The sequence below is a fragment of the Anguilla anguilla genome, chromosome 4 (genome assembly GCF_013347855.1).
Source record: "Anguilla anguilla isolate fAngAng1 chromosome 4, fAngAng1.pri, whole genome shotgun sequence".
Lineage (NCBI taxonomy): Eukaryota > Metazoa > Chordata > Actinopteri > Anguilliformes > Anguillidae > Anguilla > Anguilla anguilla.
This window is the reverse complement of record NC_049204.1, coordinates 25,805,226-25,829,714: the sequence shown is the minus strand read 5'-3', so window position 1 is coordinate 25,829,714 and position 24,489 is coordinate 25,805,226. Positions and strand designations below refer to the sequence as shown.

The 24,489-nt window shown below is 41.9% G+C and overlaps 2 protein-coding genes across 8 annotated transcripts in view; both read right to left on the bottom strand.

Annotated features, from left to right (window-relative positions):
- Nucleotides 1-13,083, bottom strand: part of atp8a2 (ATPase phospholipid transporting 8A2) — a 73,269-nt gene extending 60,186 nt beyond the window's left edge. Inside the window, exons 1-2 of one of the 4 annotated variants that reach the window (XM_035415805.1) lie at nucleotides 12,847-13,083; nucleotides 6,006-6,107 (exon numbers count right to left, since the gene is read on the bottom strand). In XM_035415805.1, coding sequence (XP_035271696.1) covers nucleotides 6,006-6,107; nucleotides 12,847-12,889 — 145 coding nt within the window. In that variant the 5' untranslated portion in view covers nucleotides 12,890-13,083. Of the gene's footprint in view, nucleotides 1-6,005; nucleotides 6,108-12,195; nucleotides 12,735-12,846 lie in introns of those variants that run through there. The other 3 variants (XM_035415806.1, XM_035415807.1, XM_035415809.1) reach the window with 3 other exon arrangements.
- A 1,650-nt stretch (nucleotides 13,084-14,733) lies between these two features.
- rnf6 (ring finger protein (C3H2C3 type) 6) lies at nucleotides 14,734-23,722 on the bottom strand. Of its 4 annotated transcripts, none has more exons than XM_035414517.1 (5): nucleotides 23,585-23,705; nucleotides 22,384-22,504; nucleotides 21,826-21,987; nucleotides 21,184-21,306; nucleotides 14,734-21,088 (listed from the first exon to the last, which is right to left on the bottom strand). In XM_035414517.1, exons 3-5 carry the CDS (start codon nucleotides 21,965-21,967, stop codon nucleotides 19,503-19,505), a joined length of 1,851 nt encoding a protein of 616 aa, XP_035270408.1. In that variant the 5' UTR covers nucleotides 21,968-21,987; nucleotides 22,384-22,504; nucleotides 23,585-23,705; the 3' UTR covers nucleotides 14,734-19,502. The 4 variants fall into 4 exon arrangements, with proteins under 4 accessions (XP_035270408.1, XP_035270409.1, XP_035270407.1 ...); XM_035414518.1 differs by having other exon boundaries at nucleotides 21,826-21,984; XM_035414516.1 differs by lacking the exon at nucleotides 22,384-22,504 and having other exon boundaries at nucleotides 23,585-23,722.
- Nucleotides 23,723-24,489: the final 767 nt, after the last annotated feature.

The window sequence follows — 24,489 nt, the reverse complement described above, 5'->3', positions numbered from 1 at the left end:
ACTAAATAAAAGAATACGGCAGTATGGAGCGTTGTTATTATTTTATTACGCTTCCTCATATGTTCTTTCAGCCCGGATGCCCTTTTTTGATGAAGTCTTCTTTGTTTTTGTTTTATTCTTCTTGTTCTGATTGCTAATTTAACACCCAGCTCAGCTTTATCCTCGAACAGTTTAGCTAGCAAAACCAGAAACACCAAGGGTAACATATTGCAAGGCAGTTGTTTCAAAAATATCACGCAACAATCATTCACCAGATACATAATTGCACGAGCCACAGTGAATCCCGCGAATTCCTCTCTGCAGTGTAAAGATGTTCATACCGGGCAAAAGGTGGATAAAGAACGTTTGTGAAAATTGATCATCACTAATTCTACCCCAGGTCTGCTACAGCATTTTAACCCGGCTCAGCAGTGTAAAGACAGCTTAAGTTAGCCTAATGTTAGACAATGAACGAGTATGTACATAACGTTACTTTTATAACAACCATTTTTTATTCAGTAAATAGTAACTGTTACAGTTCGCGTGGCCCAGGTGCCAACTGACTGACGTCACACAGGTGACACTGTTGGATCTCTGGGAAGTGAGGTCCAAAAACACACCTGAAATTACTGCTTTTCGCCATTGGTACCGCCAAAGAGAACGAAACGGAAATCTTTGAGATTGTAACTTTAAATTACAAAATGTATTTTAAACATTTGCAAGTATTTATTTAAAGGAATGTATTTTTTTAAATACAATTTGGGAAATATTATTTGGTTTTCCATTAAAATAATTTAAATAAATCAAATACAAAGTGTAAATGTATTTGAAAATACTTCAAATATGCATTTAACTACATTTTCAAATACAAATACAAATATGTATTTGTATTTGATGCAGGTCTGTTCCCATCACAGGAGTGTTATCAGGCCACCAACAGGTGAACCCAGAACTCCTTAAGCTCCCAGTTTCCATTTTTGCTACTGTGACTTATGCAGTCTATCAACAATCAACATAGATATTTTACTTGTTGAAATTGTAATGCATGCATGTAATTTTGTAGAACTCTGAACTCTGTTGTCCACTTTATTTTATGTGTATTGCATATTTTATTTCTGACACTGATTGAAGTTCCTTCAGGAAAAATAAAGTTGCTCCATCTATCATCGCGCACCAGTGACCCCCGCTGGTCGATTAGACACCTACAAGTTAGTCAGTTGAACTGAACATGAAGTTTCCCCCACTGAATCACTTCTGAGCAATCACAGTGTGATAATAAGCAGCAGTTGACCTCCTGTACTTTGGAAGAGAGCATGTATTTTTCTTTGGTCTTTATGTGAGTAGTTCCTCAGAAACTACTCCACAGCTCAGTGCATTATGGCAAAATACTAAAGCCAGAAGTCCATCTTTAAGCAAAGTTTTGTCCATGCTTGTCCTTAATGTACAATATTTAGGCCACCAGCATTCAGGACCCACAAGTCAAAAGTAGTATTTTTTTTTTTTTAAAGTGCGTTCATTGACCTCAGTCAGAAAATGCTTGTGCTTTGCTTACTGAAATGTATTTCACTTGCTGAAGACATGACTGAAGGAAAAAATCCCTTGAAACAAGCAGGAACTGAAGATTGCTACAGGCCTGGCAGAGCATCAACAGGGAAGATATACACCATCTGGTGATGTCTTTATGTCACAGACTTCAGGTAGTAATCGAATGCAACAGATATACAACCAAGTACTAAATATGATGGATTAAATGTTAATTTGTCCATTTACTTTTGGTCCCCTAAAATTGTGGGGCTAAATGCTGTAATTCCTACATGGATTATTTTCATGTTTCCATTTCAATACACAGTTTTATTCTTCTATGTTTTAAACCCTTATAACTGATTATGATTGCTGTGCTTTTCCCTGTTTTTGCCTTTTGTTTTTATTTTTCCTGTTAAGCACTTTGAGCTGCAGTCTGCATTAAAGGTGCTATACAAATAGTTATTATTATTCTTATTATTATTACTATATATGGATGTAAATACCATAGAATTAAAGCTGAAAGTCAGCACTTATTCATGGTTTAGTTATTATTTCAAATTATTTCTGTCTTCCCCAGAGTATTTGGCAGTCAACAAAAAAGTTCCCCTCTCATTAATATTCATAGACAGCCTTTGGATAAAACTCTCTTAAGAACGGAACCATGTTCACGAACTGCCAAAATATTTACATGTACAAGGCAAGAAAGATCACACTAAAGTTAATACAGACAAACAACATTAAAAAGAGGTAGGCTACTGGTCCTGTTCTGTCACACGACAGCGTGACACCACTTGGAGGGAGAAGAGGCAGTGCCGGGGACACCGTTGATTGCCGCATGGGGAGAGAGAACGCACCCACACAAACATGAAATAAAATAAACCGCCATTTTCACCCTTCCCCCTCACGGGTTCCAGGCAAAAACAATAAACTAAAACAACAAGCTAAAATAACAAAGACAAATGAAAGTAAAACGGCGCGACCACTTTCCCGTGCGCCCGCCTTCCCAGTCGGTTCCAGCTCCTCCAACAACCCAGCTGAGGATTACTTTCTTTTTCTATCTTCCTTGCACAAACTCCAAAACGAAATTAAAATCATAAACGCGCTCTCGGTGTGAGCTGCGGAGAGCAGCACACCTTTAAGCACCTGGGCTTATTAGCTATCGCAACCCAGGTGTGTGTGCTCTCTCCACCAGCCGGCGCAGTCGAGACCAATCCGCTTCTGTGGTGAACCGAATGTTACAAGTTCCAATTAGGCCTGAACGGAATTTCACATTTTTTTAAAACGTAATAAGTATAACCGCCGATATACGACGGATAGGCGATCTTTTATCTTTATGTCAAATGCTTCCGGGAAAACATCGCCACTGATATCTACTAGGTGTTGCTAAGCCAATGCTGGTGATTGGCTGTTTTATCAGCACCCAATAGATATCGGTGATGTTTTTTCTTTCCCCAAAAGCATTTCAAATGGTCTCAAATGTTTGGTTGTTTACTACCGCCATCAGATATAATTGAAAAACGAGGAAGGGTCGTCTGTATGCCCCATGGCGGCAGTTATTATTTTTTATTGCAGAAAAAAAAATTTTTTTTAACATGAACACATGAAGAAACATTGGCAATAAATTTGCCAGAGGGTAAAAGCACACCATAAAAATAAATACCAGAGGATTATGTAAATACGTATCACAGAAAACTGTACATATAGTAAATTAAACAGTTTTCAGACTTATTGGTTTTTGTACCCTGCAGTGAGGTGAAATAATTATTTAAATCTATCACAAAGGCCCTGTATTTAGGAGTTTGTTTTGAAAATCTCATTTTAGGAAAGAGTTTGCTAACAGAATTAATAAATTAAGCAAAAAGCAGGAGTCTACATTAAGGAGTATATATTCATACATCACTGGATCCATTTTTTTTTTCAACCTTCAACAATATCATATTTAAAATCAGACCTGAACATAGTTGTGTACAGGCAGTTACAAAATAAATGTTAAATCGACTCTCTATTCATATCACAAACGCTGCATTTATCCTCCACTCCTGGAGTAGGCCTACGTCTTGAAATCGCACTTCCACATATAACATCTGTGGATGGTATTTATAAGGGTCCAAACAATATGCCAATTAATATTATATCCAAAAGACCCCTGAATGAGAGTGGCTGGAGTAACTCTTCTCTTCAGGATTTTTATAATGAGTTTATTGATAAATAGTTTATCCAAAACACAGACACAATTTATGTGTCAATCTATGGGTCTAGTCGCAACTTTATATTTCTGGACAAAAATCAGGGTATGTATACAATTAATATATATACTCAGCCATAATGAATGCCTCTGAATCTTGAAGTTCCATGGAACAGCTTGATAGAGCTATTGCCTCCTTTGTAAAGGGTCTTTATTGAATTTCTCCAAATTTGTAAAAATTAAGGGTCTGAAAGATACATTATGACTCACCATATCAAATGCTTTTTAAAAAACAATATCATAATAATATAAAAAATATAGAAATAATATCTAAAAATAATATCAGGGGGTTGTCATCAAGTAGCTCATTATGATCAACTCCAAGTCCAACATTAACCATATGCTGTTGGAAATATGAAGCCCTCTCAAAAAGCCCTCTGAACATCTGCCCTGATAAAATGAGAGAAATTACAAATTTGCATGTTTGGGTTAATGCATATGTAATTTATGCATATGACTTTATTTATCATGCCTGCTGGCCATTGTGGCAAAAGTGATTGCATCTGTTTTTTAGTGTCTGGGAAAAGCAGGTGTTAACTTCTTTCCAGGACAAGATCAGCACGACCATTCTTAAGAGACATCAAGTTCAAGTTCAAGTTTGTTTATTTGTCATTTCCACATACATAGTATACGAGAACGAAATGTCGTTCCTAATGGTCCAAGGTGCTAACACAAAAATACAACATAGTCACGAAACATAAAAACAGATCAAAAGCATTGTCAGCATGTTAGAGTAGGGGAGAGTCACCATAAATGTTTTCATATTTTGCTCATTCATTCAGAAAAGCCTGGCACTATGAAATTTTACACCAAACGGCTTTGACGTGTCAGTTGTCAATAGCCATTTCAATTACATTCATAACTTAATCCAGTCGGATACAATTAAAACTACGGTACACACGGTCCAGTGTTACATTCATTCTACCTAATCAGTTTGATTTGTATCAAGGGTGCCACAAAATAATCAATCAAGGAAACACATTTCTAACGTGAGTCCAGCCACATCCTCAGATTATGAAGCATGGGGCTTTGTTCATGAAAAAAGATGCACGCTGATGCACAAGCAGCTTAATAACTTACCATGAAGTGAATTCTGGTAACATCCAAGTAGATGAGGAAAGCTGCTTTTGTTTGTTTCTTAACAGAGCAAATCGCTGGCCATACAAACCAATCTGATGTGTGCTTATATATTATAAATGCCTGTAACCAGGTAGCTGTTTCTTTTAATCAGTTGGAAAATGAGGCAAGCAAATTAGCTGAGCACATTAAACATTAAACACCAAACTAACTAAACACCACAGTTTTGTTGTCATCCTACAGCATGCCACACAAACTGAGCCCCCACCATCTTTTATACCTCTCAGCTTCTGCTGACCTATCCTCCAAGGCTGTAATACACTTCTTTTGTTGCTCACATATTTCAGTAAAGGGATTATGCTGTCATGATGATTATGATTATGATGTCATGAATTTCATTGAATGACAAGTTAAGAGGGGTTTTCAGGTCTTCAGTACATGAATATTCTTTCTAGCCTGTCAGCTCATTGGATAGTAATCTTGCAATGGCTTTAATGATGTTAGCTTAAATTTGACCAGCGATGACTCCTCTTATTACATTTTGGTGCAGGACTTCTCATTGGTGTAACAGTGGTCAAATCCTCTAAAAGTAATACTGTGAGCGTCTACCTCAAATTCATTTTCAGGCTGTTCATCCTCCATATGTTTGGGCAATTCTAACGGAACTGAGTTGAAGTAGGTTTGGTCAAATGGCAGCTGTTTGCCTTTCTTTTACTCTCTTTGTTTGTATCACTTAATATTTACTATCTGTAGGTCCAATGCTGTAGAAGGAGACAAATTTTCATTTATTCCGTTAGAAGCCACAAAAACTGCCAGGACAATAGGACAAGCGGCTTTGTAATATGCAGCTGGCTCATCTGACACTACAGAATAGCTTGATTTAAAGATAAATTAAACCTGTACCACCATGCAGCATTCCCCTCAAAAGCTGTTTGTATGTTTGTGCGTGTGTGTGTGTGTGTGTGTGTGTGTGTGTGTGTGTGAATCAGAGAGAGACTGTGATTAGAAGTATATGAGGGAATGTGAATGAGTGATAGTATGTGTGTGGGTATCTGAAGGAAGTATGTGTGTGTAGTTCCTTCTTTCCCATGCAAAAAAACAGCACATGCAGCAGAAATTAAGGGCAGCATGCAACTGTCAGATCGAGCAACAGGGGGCACCAGCCTGCATGGAGACTCACTTTTCTCAAAGCTGTCTGTGAGGTGGGAGTGCATCCTTGCCCCCATGGTGGGGTCCTCGCCATGCCCAGAGTCCTGGCTAAGAGGGGTCAACACTAACTGCTCTGGGGCCGCAAGAGAGAACAACAAACAGGACAAGCAATTAATGTCAATGCTGCAACATATTACTGTCTCTCTATCAGTCTGTCAGTGAACTCAGTCTCAAAACAAACTCCTGTATTGCCAAAGGTTTATAAGAGTGTATATGAGTATGTGTGTGTGCTTATAATGTATTCGTTTATTCATTGACATGTTTCACTGTGCTTAGGAAGCTGAAAATATATACTATGGTGTCAAAATCCATCCTTGCCACCAGAGGGCAGGAAAGGATTAATCTCTGCTTGTTCTAAAATCAATTACGTTTGTTGTCACTTGCTTCTTGTTGGCTCGTGTATTTAAGTCGCCTCCTTTGATGCTCGGTCTTGGAGAATGTTGCCTAGTGTTGGTTAGTTCCAGTACTATGGTCAATTGCAGTGTGCCTTCAGTTTTCACTATACAGTTGTGTAATACCAAGGGTATCCAAAGTACCATACCGACACTGGATTTGCTGCATATTAAATTTAGGAAAGTCCTGATTGCAGTGTGCAACTGAAGTTCCATTTATCAGCTGATCTCCACAAAGTCTCCTGCTAGTCCTGAAATTCCCTGTTTATGTTTTCCGCGCTGTTGTATGCATGCTCCTGAGTGGAATTCTGTTAAAGGCGTAGGCACAACGAAAACAGAGAATGGAACAGGCAGCCGGTTAACACAGGTCTGTCGTAAGGCCCTTTTCATGTTCCCCTATGATCTTAATCCAAATATCCTCACTAGGCATGAGTTGGTCAATTTCTTGCACATTAAGATATTCTTTTACAGCTACACCTCTACCTCTCTTACTGGATCTATCCTTATGAGTTTGTATCCCTCTATATTGTATTCATCCCCATCCTCCTCCTCAAGTCATGTCTCCGTAATCTCAACTATGTCATAGCCCCCACAATTCATAGCAACCTCAAGTTCGAAAATGTATTTTTTTGTATACTTCTAGCATTTAAACAAAGACATATCAGATTATTACTTCCACACATCCTCTCCCATTCCCTCACCCCCTGTCATCCCAGGCCACTCTTACTAAAACTTTGCTTTAAAAAGATTTCATTGGTATTGCATTGGTATAAAAATTTCATTGCCAGCAGCCATACCTCCATGCGCTCTGCTCCTGCTGAATGGCTGAACCTAAGCAGGTGTGGGCTTGGTTAGTACTTGGATGGGAGACCACCAAGGAATACTGAGTTGCTGCTGGAAGTGGTGTTGGTGGGCCAGGAGGGGGCAATCTTCCCTCTGCTCAAATAATCCCCAATGCCCTAGTGCAGTGACGGGGACACTGTGCTGTAGGAGATGCTGTCTTTCGGATGAGACGTTAAACCGAGGTCCTGGCTCACTGTGGTCATTAAAGATCCCATGACACTTATTGCTAAGAGTAGGGGGTTCCCCGGTGTCCTGGCTAAATCCCAGATCTGGCTCTTGCAAACTGCCACCAAAATCATCCCCAGATTTAATTGGCTAAAATATGTTCTCTCCCTCTCCACCTTCGCTAATGTGTGCTGAGCTTTCTGGCACAAAATGGCTGCCGTGCATCACCCAGGTGGGTGCTACACATTGGTGGTGGGTGAGATGAGTTCCCCCTGACTGTAAAGCACTTTGAGCATTTGGAAAGGTGCTATATAAATGTAAGGATAATAAAAAAATATTCATACTATTATAGGAAGGCTTGACAGCTTCCATCTGGGTGGTCTACACCTCCCTACCCATTTCACTCTCTAAACTCCAAGCCCACCAAGTCCCTCCCTCATTTAAATAATCCTGTGCTACCTAAGCATATGCTGGCCCAGTGGAGCAGTACCCCTCTGGTACAGGTGCAGCCTGTCACACACTTGTACAGGTCACCCTTGTCCCAAAAAGAGTCCCAGTACACCATAAACCTTTACCCCTCTTTCCTACACCAGGTTTGTAGATGTGTGGTAAACCTCAAAATAAAACTGTTTCCCTCTGCTTGCATGGGATACCTGTAGTATTCCATAAAAAACTACTATGAAGGTTCTGCCCCAAATCTTTTCTGCTAGATACACAAATTTTTCCCGCAGAACCTCAAATCTACCCTTACCTATGTTGTTGGTTCCTATGTGAACCATGACAAATGGATCCCTCCCTGCTCTGGCCAGGAGCTTGTCCGCATGCTCCAGAAAATGTCCTACCTGGGCACCGCAAAGGCAACACACCATCTACTCCTCTAATAACTGAGTCCCCCACTATCACCAACTCCCTTTTCCAGGAAGATGCAGCCATCTGAGTGCCCAGTGGCTCATCAGTCATATAAAAACTCAAACTAATAGCAATTACACACTTGAAATCACAACACAATCCTGTGACAAACCTTTCCCAACCCAACCAGACTCCTTCCATCCTCTTTCCACCACAAACAGGAAGTGCACAAACAATCGAGCAAGAACAGCCAGCAATTGTTCTCCAATCAGAGACATGTATGCAAATAGAAAGCTCATGACAGCAGTCCAAACAGAGTGAGAAAAAAAAAGTTTAATTGCTGTAGCGCCACCTACTGACTAATTCCAAGTTTTGAATACAAATGACAGTACACACTTACCAGTAGTACATAGGTACCAAATTTGAAGAAGACTGGATCGTGTTAAGACAATCTAATGAGCGTTGAATTTTTATTGGCTGATTGCAGCCATGTTTTTTGAAGATTCATGTAGCATCTGTCAGGACATGTGGCCAATATTCTGCATACAGAATTTCTATTTATTTGGTCATTTTGTTCATGTTTTATGGCCATTACATTTTACCCAGCAACAGCAAAAGCAACAGGGACCCCTAATAAATATAGCTGTAAGAAGCAATGCACAGGCTCCAAGCAGACAATCAACACCAGGGGTCATCAAATCCATTCTTGCACGGCTAGTGTGTACGCAGGTTTTGTTGTCACCAATTATACTGCACATATTAACTAATTACCTGAATTACCTTGTGGCTGTTTAAATATTGAAAATTTAATTAACAGCTATATTGCCACCAAGTGGCCAATCGTCTCGCATTACTCCACGTAACCCTCTAGAACAGTGGCAAATATCATTAAATTTGAAAAGACCAAAATACCAAAATTCAGAATGCAGAATAATAGCAGTTAAACCCATCCAAAACAATTGGATTCAAGCAGGTTACCAGGTTGGACTCAAAATTTCATGTAGTTTCTACGTTTTAGCCGATTGGCACCGCTCAAATTTTGTAGGCTATTCTTCATACTGATGTGCCCTACAAAACAGTACAGGTACCAAGCCAATTAGCCAAGTCTTTTGTTAATGAACCAATAATTAATTAACATAATTAGCATAATGTATGCGTGAAAACTAAAAAATGTAACACTTCAGCCATAATTTTTTAGATAGAAATCTTCTTTATAGAACGTTTAGAGATAACAGTCCAATGACTAGTGCAAGTTCTATGCAATTTGGTCAGTTGCTGTAGAAGGAGAAGTTGCTTATGTGCTTTTCATTGAAATCAAACTGTAAAGTTACAAAAGACAAATTTGCTCTGAATGAGAAGAAGAATCTATGGGTTCTAGAAATGTGTCTGTACAGTAATGTGGTCAAGAGTTCCTGCTGTTTAAATTGTGAAAATTCAATTCAGTGCTATAGTGCCACCAAGTGACAAATCGGTAGCAAAAGAACTCTTGCACTAATCCTAGTAACCCTCTTCCATTGTGCCAAGTATCATGGAACTGGAACAGTCCGAAATCTCAAAAATGAAGAAAACATCATAACATAGCACAATAGCAATTATACCCATTCAGAACAATAGGATTGAAGCAGGTCAAACTGAATTTCAATACTCAGCTACGCGAGTAACTGTGAACCTAGCAAAATGCTGGATTGCTACTTGACTAGTTTGAGGGTGAATGAGAGTCTATTTTCCAGGTCGTACCTTTGCTAAAATTGTGAAATATAACACTTCCATTGAATTGTAAACTAATGCTTATCACAGGACGGCAATGGTTGTCGTCCAGATATTAGTCTGACCTTCATGTGTTGCCAGGGTAACGGCACCTCTCTTGCAAAACATCTAACAAAAATAAGTGAATGGTCTTGCTTTCATTTTTTTGTGATTCCAGTATCATTAGGGACTCATTATGGATTTTCCAGCTCAAAAAGCAAGAAAAAAAAGCTTCTAAATTGGTAGGCTACCCCTCTCTTGTTTCATTAAAGCTTTTATTTTGATTATTAGGCCTATCAGACTACATTGGGACTATAGCAGGTATATTCCTCTGCTGCATAGGCCTGTGCTTACTGCTACTGTTCATTTTCATTTGGATTTGACTCACTGTGGATTCTCATGGTGTGCAATATAATTGTGCTGCTGATTATATTGCTGAGTTGATCAGTTCTTTGTGTGTGAACTGTCTGTTGAGTAGCATTAGGCTTACATCCGGGCAGTGAGTATTGATTCTGCATTCATGCTTAGTAGGCTGTTGCTATTCTGTCATGTGCTTCACTGAGAGCAGAAATAATACAGAGCTGTGAGCTGTTTGGCTACATTTTATTTGTAAGTAGACGGCATAACTAAACCTAGCACTTCTGCTTTTCTGTGCTATCAAATTAGAGACAAGCCATTAATTGATGTGTGAAATGTGCTGCTGTTATTTGCATAATTAAGTAAATAAATTTGATTCTTATAATGTGCTGTCAAAGTCTACATTTGAGTGTTATTGGTGGAAAAATGAGGCAAACCTTGGGTGTGTGTTTGAGTATGTTGTATTGGGGGGCATAGCTTTAATTTGGGGTCTGTGTAGTCTTAAATCGGCTCTGAATGCATTGTACTGAAGCTTGTGTTCGTATAATGTCATAAAATCTGCACAGAGGACATCCCTGCACAAATGCACAGTCTGCGCAAAGCTGCCCATTGACAGTGTCACCAAGTGTTTGTGAACTCATGCTTCGAGTATTTACTAACCATATTTACTCATTTTTCCTGAACCTCTTCTCCGGTGCAAGAGACAGGACCTGTCCCTGATTCGTTGAGCCTGTCTTATCAGTAAATACCAGTGACATAAATACATTTTGTTTCATTGAGTGCAGAATAGCACATGGTTTGCTGTTGATGGTCATGGGGCCTCCTACCACGGTGAGACTCATCTAACAATGCACCTTTCTTCTATTTCTAGAATATCAAGCATGTTCCCACCAAATTAAAGTCACACAATCGCCTGATGCACACTGCATTTCTGAATCCGTGCCAAATGGAACAAATGCAGGCTGCTCTCTGCAAATCACTGCAGAAAATATTTTTACTTCTGCTGGTTCACTGCCCAAAATGGTCTGAACCCAGTCACCACAGTAATACCCACATCCAATATTTAGCACTGCACACCATCCCCAGTGCCTTCCCTGCAGGCCCCCCTGTCGCTTAGTGCTTCTCCTCCTCACAAGTGCAATGCTACACATCAGCCTGTCAAGCGCACATCCATCTGTGAGATGCAATGCTACACAACATTCTGTCAAGCATACATCTGTCTGTGAGCTGCAATGCTACACAATGGCTTGTCAGTTGTATGTCTGTCTGTTAACTGCATTGCTACACAATGGCTTGTCTGTTGTATGTCTGTCTGTTAGCTGCATTGGTATACAATGGCCTGTTAGGGGCACATTCATCTGTGAGCTGCAATGCTACATACATTGTTTGTCTGCTGGGAGCTGTAGTGCAACACAATTTTCTGTCAGGTGTTCGTATGTCTGTGAACTACAATGCTACACAGTGGCCTGTCAGGTCTTTCTGTCTTGCTATGTGTACTGTCAGTGTGAATGTGCATTCTGCATCTGCTTGCTCACACCAGGCTCGAGGGCTGTATAACATCTTTGTTTTTCTCTTTCACATGCGTAGAACCTACATGCACACACACACACATGAACAAAAATATACAGGTACCCACACATCCACTCAGACAAAAACACGCAAACCACCGAAACAATGGCAAAATGCCACAGGAGCAAGATCAGTTCCACCCTGTTCCAGTGCATTCAGGGATGGCAGTCTCTGCATGATCTGATCAGGTGCGATAACAGGCTTCAAGCAAAGGGCTTAGAACATAAGAACAGGTTTTACCAGGTCACGTGATGCTAGAATCCCCGTGTTCAATATCGGTCAGTTGCCAGTAGAATCCAGATTTAGGCTTCCTGGTTCCTGTGTGCTTGCCAGCTCTGCATCAGCTTTATCTTCCCCGTGTGTACACAGCCTCGGTGTTATACACAAGAGAATGCCTAACCGTGTCTAGATCAAGCTGGCGTCCAACAAACTACAATTAGATACAGCAGGCATGAGCAGATTCACTAGAAGCCCTTGACATATTTAGCCTAATATCCTGGTCACCTGCGCTAGCGTCCTGTACCAATCCCCCCTGCACATCATATCGGTCCTGGTAATGGAAGTGCGTATGACGCGAGGCAAAGACCCGCAAGATAAACAGCAAACCGAATAAATACAAACGTAGACCATTCACAGCTATTCAACGACCGCGGCAAAAACGAAATTTGCTTAACATCCTCTGTTCCGCAACCTACATAAGAAATCAATTCGTACTATCTTCTGTATGCAGATAATTATCGTGCAAATAGGCTACTGTACAGGCATAGCCTAACATTCCTTGATTGCTTAATTATGAAAACAGTCAACGGGGAGCCTATTATAACGTCATTTTACTGTAAATCCGTTATCAATCCGTTGCGCCCCGAACAAGGTCCCAAATGTTATGCTTACCTCCTTCGCTGTGGATCTTCTTGGACCGTCTGTTAAAATACATATTGAAAGCGTCTGTATCGAACAGAGGGGACACTGCGGACAAGCTGGCATACTCCTAGCTCATGGATAGAGCTGGCTACTGCGGGGAGACTGCAAGCTACGGTCGCTGGGAAACCGCTCATCACCACCGACGCCAGGTTACACAGCCGCTAATCATGATGAGCGTAGTCACGTCGTCGACCAGTCCGAGGCAAAATAAAGCAGCAGGCCTTTGGAAAAAAGCAAAGCTGTTTTTATTGATTATATTTGACAGCACAATGCTGTCACGTTAGTTCTATTTTTTTTTTTTTTTTTTTTTTTTTTTTTTTAAATTTTTGTTTGTTTTTTTGCCAACAATAAAAAATAAATCAGTCTACAATTAATCAGAATCCCCACATAATTCATTACAATGACAAATGTAATAGTGACTGGGCCGAGCACCAAGGGTGAACTGTATTGGGGGGTATTTTGTCATGGACTGCAAACCTAATACAAATACCATACCGATTTGATGTGTTTGGATCTGGGGGAAAAAACACGTTTTCAACGTACAAAATGTCAAGTTACTCACACATACACACACTGTAAGTCATTAAGCCTTGCAAAATCTAGGCCTGCCATTAAACGTACAAATCAAAATTAGGCCATGTAAACAATATTAGCTATCTTAGTTAATACTAATTAAACATGCTCTATTCCAAAGCAATGCTGCTACACAATGTTTCCTACATTATTTCAAGTAACTTGGCTCTGTGTTTTTTCATCTTACCACCTGAAGAGAATGTGGTCATTCAAAAAATATCTCATATCAAAGTGTCAAATGGCAATCATTTATAGCAGGAATAATGTTGCTGAATAATTTCAGCTGTTTGTTTTTTTAATGAATACACAGTATGTTTGAACAATTGCCTGCATGCAGTGCCTTTGGTGTATGAGAAGCACATCTTGAATAAAATTCATGAATGAAATAGTTTTTTAAAAATATAGTTGTTTTGAAAATTATATTCAGAAATATGGTATTTTATTCTTGTACATTGTAGAAGAAATGATACTATTGTACTTACTTGGCAAAACTTCATTTTAATATCAAGCCTATAGTATATTATTGGGGCAAGCATATGCCTGGATAGGTTTGTAAGATTCAATATTAATTTCATAGGCCTAAATATTTCAAATTTGTATATGTATTAATTTATGCTGTTAGAAAAATGTTGTCATGGGGATAATTAAGTATTTAAGTAATTAAGTATGGATGGATGGATGGATGTATACAGTATGTGTTTGTATGTACAGTATTTTACAATCACAAATGTTGAAGGACTTGTACATTTTGTAAAATGAACTTGACAAGCAAGTATAAACATATGCTTTCTGGTGTGTAAGTGTTCATCAGGTGTTTAAAACATTCATTTTAATGTGTTTTTCCATGCAGGCCTTTTTTATGTGATACTTTGATGTGACAATGAAAAGTTTCTTGCTAAAGAATATATATGTGAATTTTGCATGTGTCTGTGATGATGTTTTGATTGGCTGGTGTAGGTAAATGTCCAATGGGGAGACATATTGTTTGTGGGCTTGGAAGCAGGAAAAACAAGAAGGAGAAAACGCAAACTCTCCTCTAAGTTTGGGGCTTTATTATGCGGATGTGTGTTGTTTGTGAATTCTGTCTGTTGAAATGAAGTGAAATAATGTTTTTAAGGGCTGAGGGTCTGTAGTCAATGTGGTTATTTCTGTAGGAAACCATGAAAAGTGGCAAACTCTCTGTGCTGTATAGGTATGGGGCATGCCGCCCCGCTAAGGCGTAATATATATATTCTGGATTTACTCCACAATTTTAGATTTGCAATCAAACAATTCACATGTGGCTAATGTACAGATTTTCAGCTTTTATTAAAGGGTATTTTATACACTTTGTTTTCACCATATAGAAATGACAGCAATTCTATACATAGCCGTCCCATTTCAGGGCACCATAATGTTTGGGACAAATGGCTTCACAGGTGTTTCTGATTAGTCAGGTATGTTCAATTGCATTCTTAGTGCAGTTATAAGAGAGCCTATAGTTTCGTGAATCTAGGCTTTTGATTGCCTTTGAAGTCTGTTATTGGTGTTTGTCAACATGAGGACCAGAGTTGTGCCAGTGTAAATCAAGGAAGCCATCACAAGGTTGAGAAATAAGAAAAACAGACAGCAACATAGGGTAAACCTTCAGCATGGGCGTACCCAAATCAACTGTTTGCAACATCATTAGGAAGGAAGAGAGCACTGTTGAGCTGAGTAATTACAAAGGGCCTAGTAAGCCAAGAAGAAACTCTACAGTTGATGACTGAAGAATCCTCACCATAATGAAGACAAAAACCCAAAAATATGTCCGACAGATCAGAAACATTATTCGGGAGGTAGGTGTTGATGTGTCAGTGCTACTGTCCGCAGAATGCTTCACAAATGGAACTACAGAGGCTACACTGTAAGATACAAACCACTAGTTAGTTGCAAAAACAGGATTCTCTGATTACAGTTTGCTAAGTACCTAAAAGAGTCTGTATAGTTCATAAAAAATTGTTTTTTGGACAGATGAGACAAAGATTCACTTGTATCAGAGTGATGGCAAGCGCAAAGTGTGGAGGCCAAAAGGAACTGCCCAGGATCAAAACCACCCCTGTCATCTGTGAAACATGGTGGTAGGGATATTATAGTTTAAGCATGTATGGCTGCCACAGGCCCTGACACACATCTCCATCGATAATGTAACTGCTGATAACTGCTCAAGAAAATGCCTCCAAACTCAGTGGACAACGCATCATCCTACAGCAAGACAATGATCCCACACATATTGCAAAAGTAACAAGGAGTTTTTCAAAGCTGCTAAGTTCTTGAATGGCCAGGTCGTTTGCATGATCTGAACTCATTGAACATGAGTTTCCATATGCTGAAGAGAAAACTTCAGGCAACAAAAGAAGCAGAAGCTGAGGATGGCTGCAGTGCAGGTCTGTCAGAGCATCACCATAGAAGATATTCAGCACTTGGTTATTTCTATGGGTTACAGAGTTCAAGCAGTCATTGCATGTAAATAATGTGTGTACTAAATGACTACTTTCATTTACATAACATTTATATGTATCAAACATTATGGTGCCCTAAAATGGAGGGGGCTATGTATAAGAAGTGCTGTAATTTCTACATGTTTTAAACTTTAACCACATGTGAATTTATTGATTACAAATCTAAAATTGTGAGGAAACCAACACAAAGCATCTTAGTAAAGTGGTGGGCTACCACAAGCCGCCAAAACAGCTTCAATGTGCCTTGGCATAGATTCTACAAGTCTCTTTGATTGTGGTGGAGAGCACTATCTAACATGTCGGTCCAAAAATCTACCAACTGAGTTGAGATCTGGTGACTGCATATGAGGTCATAGCATATGAGTCGCATCATTTTCATACTCATCAAACCATTCAGCAACCCCTCATGCCATGTGGATGGGGGCATTTTCATCCTAGAAGGGACCACTCCCATCACGACAGAAATGTTTCATCACAGGATAAAGGTGATCACTCAGAATAACTTCGTATTGATTTGCAATGACCCTTCACTCTGAGGACCAAAGTGGACCAAAACCATTCCAGAAAAATGCCCCTCACAGCACAGCAGAGCCACTGGACCCCCTCACTGTAGGGGTCAAGCATTCAGGCATGTAGCAATCTCTTAGACTACGCTACACGTGCACTCGCCCACTTGTCAAGCACGACTCATCTGACCATATCACTTTTTTTCACCACATCTCCGTAGACCAGTGCCTATGGTTTTTGCACCACTGAACTCTAAAATGTGCATTCATCTTTGTAATGAGGGGTTTATGTACTGCAACCCTACTATAATATCCCTCTCTCTTGCTGACACAGTTTGATCACGTCCTGCATTGACATTCTCAGTCACCCGAGGTAGAGTTGCCCTTCTGTTCCTTACATATCGGACTAATCACGAGCATCATGGTCATCTTGTGCGCTTTCAACCACAATTTCCGACCCCATTCACTGATGTCCTTCCCATAGATCTAAATGCAGATCTCACTTTAGTCACTCCTCCAATTCAAAGTCACTTAAATAGTTTTCCTCTTTCCATCTTAGACAAAATCGAGGTCCACTGGGCCTGCTCAGCATTTCTGTACATGCCACAGAGCACGATATTATGTTAATTACTAAACTGTATTATGCAGTGCACCTGTATGGAAGCATCTGCATTCATTTTGTTTCTTCACTCATTTATTCAAGTTTCTCCTTTAATTTGTCACCCGTCTGTATGTTTTTGTCCCAAACATTATGTAGCTTGCTGTATTCTGAGGAGGTGAATACATTGCAATCCACTGTATGTTCCAAAAAGATTTCACAATTTACACATTTAATATTTTTAATAAAATTCAACAAAAATGAATATGCATTAACATGGTTACTACTTTTTAAATTAATCTCTGTCTTAGGGATGGCCTTCCATGACTTCCTGTTTCACTGGCACATAAAAATTAGGTAACACATAAAGTCCATGTGTCATGCATCAGCATGGAGAAAGGCAGAAAAAACAAGACAAAGGATTCTTAACTTTCAGAGGCCAGGAAATGGTTACAAGTAAATATAACTAAAGATGCCACTTTCCACTATTCAATCAATAAATAAGTTTAAATCCATTGGAACAGCGGTAAACCTGCCTGGCAGAAGATGTAAGTGCATCTTGGCCCCATGCACAGTGGGACAGATAGATTTACAGGCCAACTGTGGTCTTCTGAAGACGAAACCAAGGGCCACATTTGGAGATCTATGAAGATCTCCACATTGACCATCAGACACAACAGGGATTTTGGAAGAGTCGCCTGAAAAAAGCCTCTACAATCAGCTAACCATCTGGAGTTAATGGCACTGGAGCTTTGACTGGAACAGGGCGTTATAATCAGATGAGACCAACACACACCGGCCATGAGTTGTTTGCCATTGGAAGATGTTTTTTTTTCAACATCAAGTCTCTTATGTTGAAAAGACCATCCTACCTCTTGTGAAATATGGTGGTGGATCTTTGATCTTACGGGGTTGTTTGCATCAGCTTTGCATGGGCTCTTTTTAAGATCACTGATATCATGAGCTCCAGTAAGCAAGGAGATAATTTGGCCAAAAATGGTTCTCCCTACCCAAAAACCTGAAACTTGGCCACACATGAATCACTCAGTAAGACATTTAACCGAAGCAAACCTCAAAATTAAACAAGAACCGAGGCTTAACTGACCACAGAATTACTGTTTTGCAATGGCTTCCAGGCTTAGAACCCAATCAAAAAATGTTATGTGAATGGAACAGTGCAGTTCACAAGATGGATCTGGTAAGGTTCTCTATGGAGGAATGGTCAAATATCCCACCTCAATACTTCTCTGTTTTCATAAAACACCACAAAATATGACATACTACTCATTGTGAGGGGAGGGTTCACAAAGCACTGAAAAGTATCAGTATTTGTGACAACTGATTTTCAGAAATAATGTCTAACTTGAGAAGTGTTATTTTGGTTGATTCCCATTAATCATTATTAAGGTATATTTTCCCTATTTTGGAGAATGAAAATATAGCACAGTATTTGTATCATAGAATTTTGTAGATCTTTATCAAGGGTGTGAATAATTGTGGAGGGCACTGTACAATACATCACTGGAGTGCCTCTTTAATGCAATGACATTCTTGGGTTTACTTACAGAAAATGATTTTATGTACCTCAGAGATGTACTAACATTGATAAAGTTCATCACATCTCAAACAAGTGCTCCCCAGCCTCCCACCCCACCCACAAAAAACCCCAAACCAAAATTAATCATTGTTTAGCACCCTTCATGCATGCATGACTTGTTAGGGGAACTAAGGGACAGAATAGTATAAATGCAGAGATGACATACACTGAGATAACGACTAAAGAGGTGTGTAGGTGCAAGTTGCAGAAGGTGGACAGTAATGTAGTGCACGTCCTTTCAGCATCAGGTCACCTCCTAATCATAAAAACAGCAACAATCAACATAAAATCCCATCCTATACACAGGGAGGTCCATGACCCCTTTGCCACACACATACACAAACAACCGGGTGAAATAACATCATTTCAACTGTTCTGATGTCTTGATGATGGACAGACAAGTGGTTTAGTTTTGCCTGTGTTCAAATGGCAAGTGTAAATAAAAACTGCAGGCTTTGGCAGTGATTTGTATTTACATGTCGCTGTCAGGGTCCCAGGCCTGGAGGTTGTTTGAGTGAAATGGGTTTGGCTTGGAACGCTTCCCCCAGTGAAAGGCAAGTATGAGGCCGTGAAGTCTACAGTTTATGAAGATGCTGCTGATGCATTCGTTTACAATCAGTTTTTCTGAAGCCATATAGAGACAAAGTGCTGCGCTGGAAACTGAAAGCATAAAGACTAAAACACAATAGCTTTACTGCTGGACAATGTTGCCATTTTTTCCTCTCCTGTCAACTAGTTTCTTGGTTTCACCTTAAATTCAATATATAGGATAAAGATAAGAGTGAATTAAAACAAAGCCATTATTTACAGAGGCCACATCCACTTTTTGGTGCAGGGAGGGGGGAGGGGTTTATCAGTCTGGGTGGGTGGGGTCAGTCCTGGGCAGTGGCCAGAATGGGCTGTCTACAGATGGGGCAGGTGTTGTTCTGGGAAAGCCAGCGGTCAATGCAGTGGATGTGGAACTCATGAGCACACGGCAGCCGCCGTAGCTTGTTGCCTTGGGTGTACTCATTGATGCAGACGCTACAGGTGCGTCCTAGTTCACCCTCCAAGCTAGCCTGGCCATAGGTGCGAGTGGACAAATTGTCAATCTGCTCTTTGGTCAGGCCATGTGGGTGCTCATCCTCCTCTTCCTCGTTTAAGAGGAAGAAGTGCGCGAGGCGCAGGATTGGCAGGGTGCCATTCTCCACCAGGTTGTTGGTGTCCCTGGTGGTGCCCCGCCCCTCACCAGTAGCCCCACCCACACGTGTCCGCTCCTCATCCCCGCTCCCCCCTGCAGTACCTTGGCCTTCTGTACTGCGCCGCTCCAGTTGCTCCTGGGGCCCAGCCTCTTCATTGCTGTGAATATGGTAAGCCTGCGGGGGGTCAGGCACAGTGGCCTCAGTGTCAGCCTCTGTCTCCATAAGGGAACTGAGTTCACCAAAGCCAGTCATGATCTGGCGCAGGATAGAGCGCAGCGCAGTGGAGCTGGGCTCGCCCAAGCCGGTCTCCGAGATGCGGCGCAGCGGGATGCGGATGGTGCTGACATAGGTGCGAATGCCGGCACGCTCCGACCGGGAAATGGTACGGCGGAATCCACCGCTGTCGCTTTCGAAGGTGACGGTGTTCTCAGCAGTGCGGACACGGGAGCGGGTGCGGCTGGCGATGCTGTCGCGGTCTCGGTTCTCCCCCGGACGAATCCGCCGCACCTGCAGATCCAGCATGATGGTGGGATGACGTCGGACGCCCGTTGCTTGAGTCTCCGCTTCCGTGGCTGTCTCTGTCAAGGGCGCCACATCTTCTGCTGGCTCCGCTGCCATCTCCATGGCAACCTGGGCTTGCCCGTGGGGCTCGGGTACGTTGGCGTGGCTAGTGTCAGGGGTTGGGGGTCTGTGCAGCGGGGAGCGACTGCGTCGTGAAGAACGGCGGTGAGCCCCACCTATCCTGTGGCCCCGACCCCGTGATCGAGTCCTACTGCTGCGGAGCGGAGCTCTCTGGACGCCGGGCTGGGCCGGCGTTGAGGGTGGGCAGCCCAGGCCCTCCTGCGTATCCTGAGGAGGGGACTGAGCGTCACTGCTCTGGCCACCATGCAGCTGGGCTGCGGGATGATCCAGTGCAATCACCCGGCTCAGACTAGTGCTGTGCTGTTCGGGCTCAGCCACGGTCAGGGGTGGATTCAGAGCAGGGCCGTGACTGTTGCGGGCACGCCGCGCCTGCGTCCTCCTGCTGTGGGTGGAGCGGGTGAGCGTGGCGGAGACAGGGTCACCTGTTAAGTCACCAGGCTCTGGCTGCTCATGGTTGATGTTGATCTCCAGGCTGAAGCGGAACTCGCCGCTGTTGGGGTTGGTGCGGCTGACAGCACGCCAGGTCTGGTTCCCGCTCTGCCCGCTGCGCGTGGCGTTGCCCGTGCGCCGGAACGTGTTCAGCCACTCAAGCAGTGAGTCACCATTGGAGGCCTCCCTGCCTGCCTCCACACCCCCTGCAACACAGTATACCCATTGTCATCATCCATTTTTCACACTCACAAATGTGCTTCACCATCAGGGCAACATTACCCAGTACCCCCCTCCTCACCACTGCCCCCGTCATCCTCTCCCATCTCACTGCTCTGTGGGCGTGGCTCAGGGTGGGGCTGTGATGATAGACGTTCCTTCGCTCCATCCAGACGCTGCCGCAGCTCTTCTGCGGTCACATCACCTGCAACGCAGATATGGCAGCTTAGGATGTGGCACAGAGTACAGGAGGCGGGTCTCTGAGAGGGTAGGGGTGCCAAGGCTTTAAGCTGGGTTATAGTCTGTGATACACTCTGCATAATGGAATAAATACTAGACCACATTAGCTTTATTTCCACAGTCAATATAACTAGAATGAGCACAAGCTTAAGAAAATTCATCCCTATAGCCTCATTATAAATGACAACTACCCATAATAACCCCACCCTTGAACATGACCATGCGCCTTTACCCGACTGGCCCAACGAGGATCAAGGGGATTCGACAGTCAAAAGCATGGGCTAAGGGGACCGAGAAGGCAGGACTAAAGCACACCAAAGCCCACAAGCAGCTGTGATAAAGCAAGGAGGACACACAAGCTCTCCTGGCATTGGAATCGCTGTGAAATACAGCTATTGAAGGGTGAATTGAGACAGACAGTTAGAGGGCAGAGGACGGATGGGGGGTAGTAATAAGCCAGAGAGAGAATGGGGTGTAGTCTGACCAGGGGTGCCCAGTAGATCGCTGTCCCTCATTAGGCGGTACTCCTCCTCGCTCAGCCCATTGATGAAGTGGTAGTAAGCCTCTTCCCGTTGCAGACGCTCCTGCTGCTGCACACGCTCGTCTCGTCCGTCAGGAGGGTCCATCACCACAGAAACCACTCCTGCTGCACATGCCATACACACATGGGGGGATATTAGCAGACAATCCTATCCAGAGTGACTTATGAAGCAGGTGTAGCTCAGCTAGTTCGCTAGTAGGCACAGTGAGGTGCAGTAAAGCAAAGGCCCCTCAGTAGGTCATCGAGACAACACTTTCTGGCAACGCAACCTTCATGTTCAAAATAGCAATGCTGCCCGTAGGGGTGATTTTGCCTTTAGCTGACTGGTAATGCATTCATCTTTGGAGCCTTTTGGCAAGTGAGGTACGGGTTCAAATCTGACCTTGGATAAGTGCTTCTCCAACTCCTTACACTTACACAGTTAACATACAATCCATTTATACATATGGACATTACTGAAGAAACTTAATTCTCATTCAATTCAATTTTATTTGTAAGTACCTTGCTCAAGCGTACATGACAGTGCCCAGACCTCTGAGTTACAAGCCCAGTTCCCTGGTCTTGCCACTCAGACCTGCAGACACATGCACCTGTGCTCACTCCCTCTCCTTGAACCTGTTTTCTGCACAAAGCAAAACACATCATCCAAGCCCCTAGTGCCATACATCACCTTCCAAATCCCCACCTGCTAGCATGATTCCAGAACCTGAACACTGGATAATGTTACAGAAATGTGCACTGATACTGACATGGACGCCAGAGCAACACTGCATGCAACTTTGTTTGGACAGCCACACATTTAGAACACTAAAGTCGATATTAACATGACCAAAGAGAAATGGCTAAGCATCAGAATCTCCTGGAGACAAATCTTTTGCATCCTCTTACACTATGAAGATTAAAAAAGGTACACGGCAGGGCTACTCAATGCCAGGTCCTGCGGGCCACAGCATCCAACCATACACTACACCACCTGATTTCATTAATGAGCTTACTTCCTGAACCAAACAGGTAAATAATTAGTGAAATCAGGTGGTAGTGCAGGGCTGGAGAAAATGTGGCCCACTGGACTTGGAAGTTGAGTAGTACAGGTATACAGCTAGTTGTACCTGGCCTTGTGCTGATGACAGTCAAAAAAACAAAGAAATACTGATAGTATGTACTTTCTTGACAAAACGCATCCTATTCAGCGACAAGAGCACGATCTGCCAAATTCCTGACAGTCCTACAAGTGATACATAATGTAGGCCACGATGAAGAACGCAGAGAAGCTAGTAGCTACAGAACTGACAGTGCCCCTAACTACCAATCACCGCCCCGAAAAACGTTACTGACACTCGGAACAACCAGCTGTCTCAGCTGAGAGGTGGGACCGACGTAAAGACTCATGTTGACTCGGTATTGGGAAGCAGACAATAAAGACGCTCACCTTTGCTAAACCAACCTGTGATAAACAGTGAAACCTTCTAACCCCAATTCGCCAGTCTTAGTTAAGGCATATCTTGATAAAGATGCGTGGATTCATTTTAAATACGCAACAAAACTGTTAGCAGGCTATCGACTGCTTACTGCAGAAACATTTTGACAAGCTATAAGGTTTGGAAGTAATAAATGAACCTTATGATCTATTTATGCAACGTCATTGCTGGTTTTAAGCGAAAATGCCCTGGCGTGACAATGCATTTTAGACATAGTTTGGTACCTGAAACAGCGGCAGTAATATGGACGGGTCTGCTCTCTTCTCGTTGCTGGCTGGATACAATGTAGCTAAGATGGGAACATCGGCGCTACATTCTCTACAGTCCGTCCTGCATCTACCGGCACGCTACTAGTAGTTCCCCTCCACCCGTTACTGTGAGCGATAACATCTCGATGTAACATACCGGTAGATCAATGTTCACAAGCATCTAGATTACACAAACGTTCTTTAGTTATACCTGAAAGACAAGAAGATTGAATGTTTAAACGTGTATTGTGATGTTTTAATAGGGATGTGAATTTGTCTAAAACTTCAATCAAGTTTTTTTTTTTAAACATTAAAAACAAAAGTAAACAAACAATGAACAGGATGTCAAAAACAGCTGTTTAGAGAACATATACGGGTAACTCCTCCTGGCATTATGGAGCTTCATGTTTCTTGTGCCTGTGAAGATGGGGTATCACTGCTGCAACCACCATTTTTTCCATCTGAGGTGATTGACATTCCTGTAGGAGAATGTAACCAGATATACAGCCTAACGTCTATAATATGTCATAAAGGAAAATCCTCTTTAATTGGCCATTACTGGTCTGTTCTTATCACAGACACAGCAAAAATATGTGCCAATGATCTATATATACACTTTGCTAATAGTAACGAGGACACCACTGGAGTCACATTTTAATGGAAAAAGTAGTGAAGTGCAATGGCAAATATAAAAGCAGATGTCAAAATATCACCTCAATCGCAAAATGACATTATCATACATTTCCCTCTGAGTCCTGGTAGCTACATGAAAAATTAACATCCATATCCTACAGTTTCTTACACCAGCCACCAGCACTGTAAAGGAATGCCTCAGAAGATTAAAAAGATTAATTTTGGCTCATCAGCAAACAGTTTAAGTA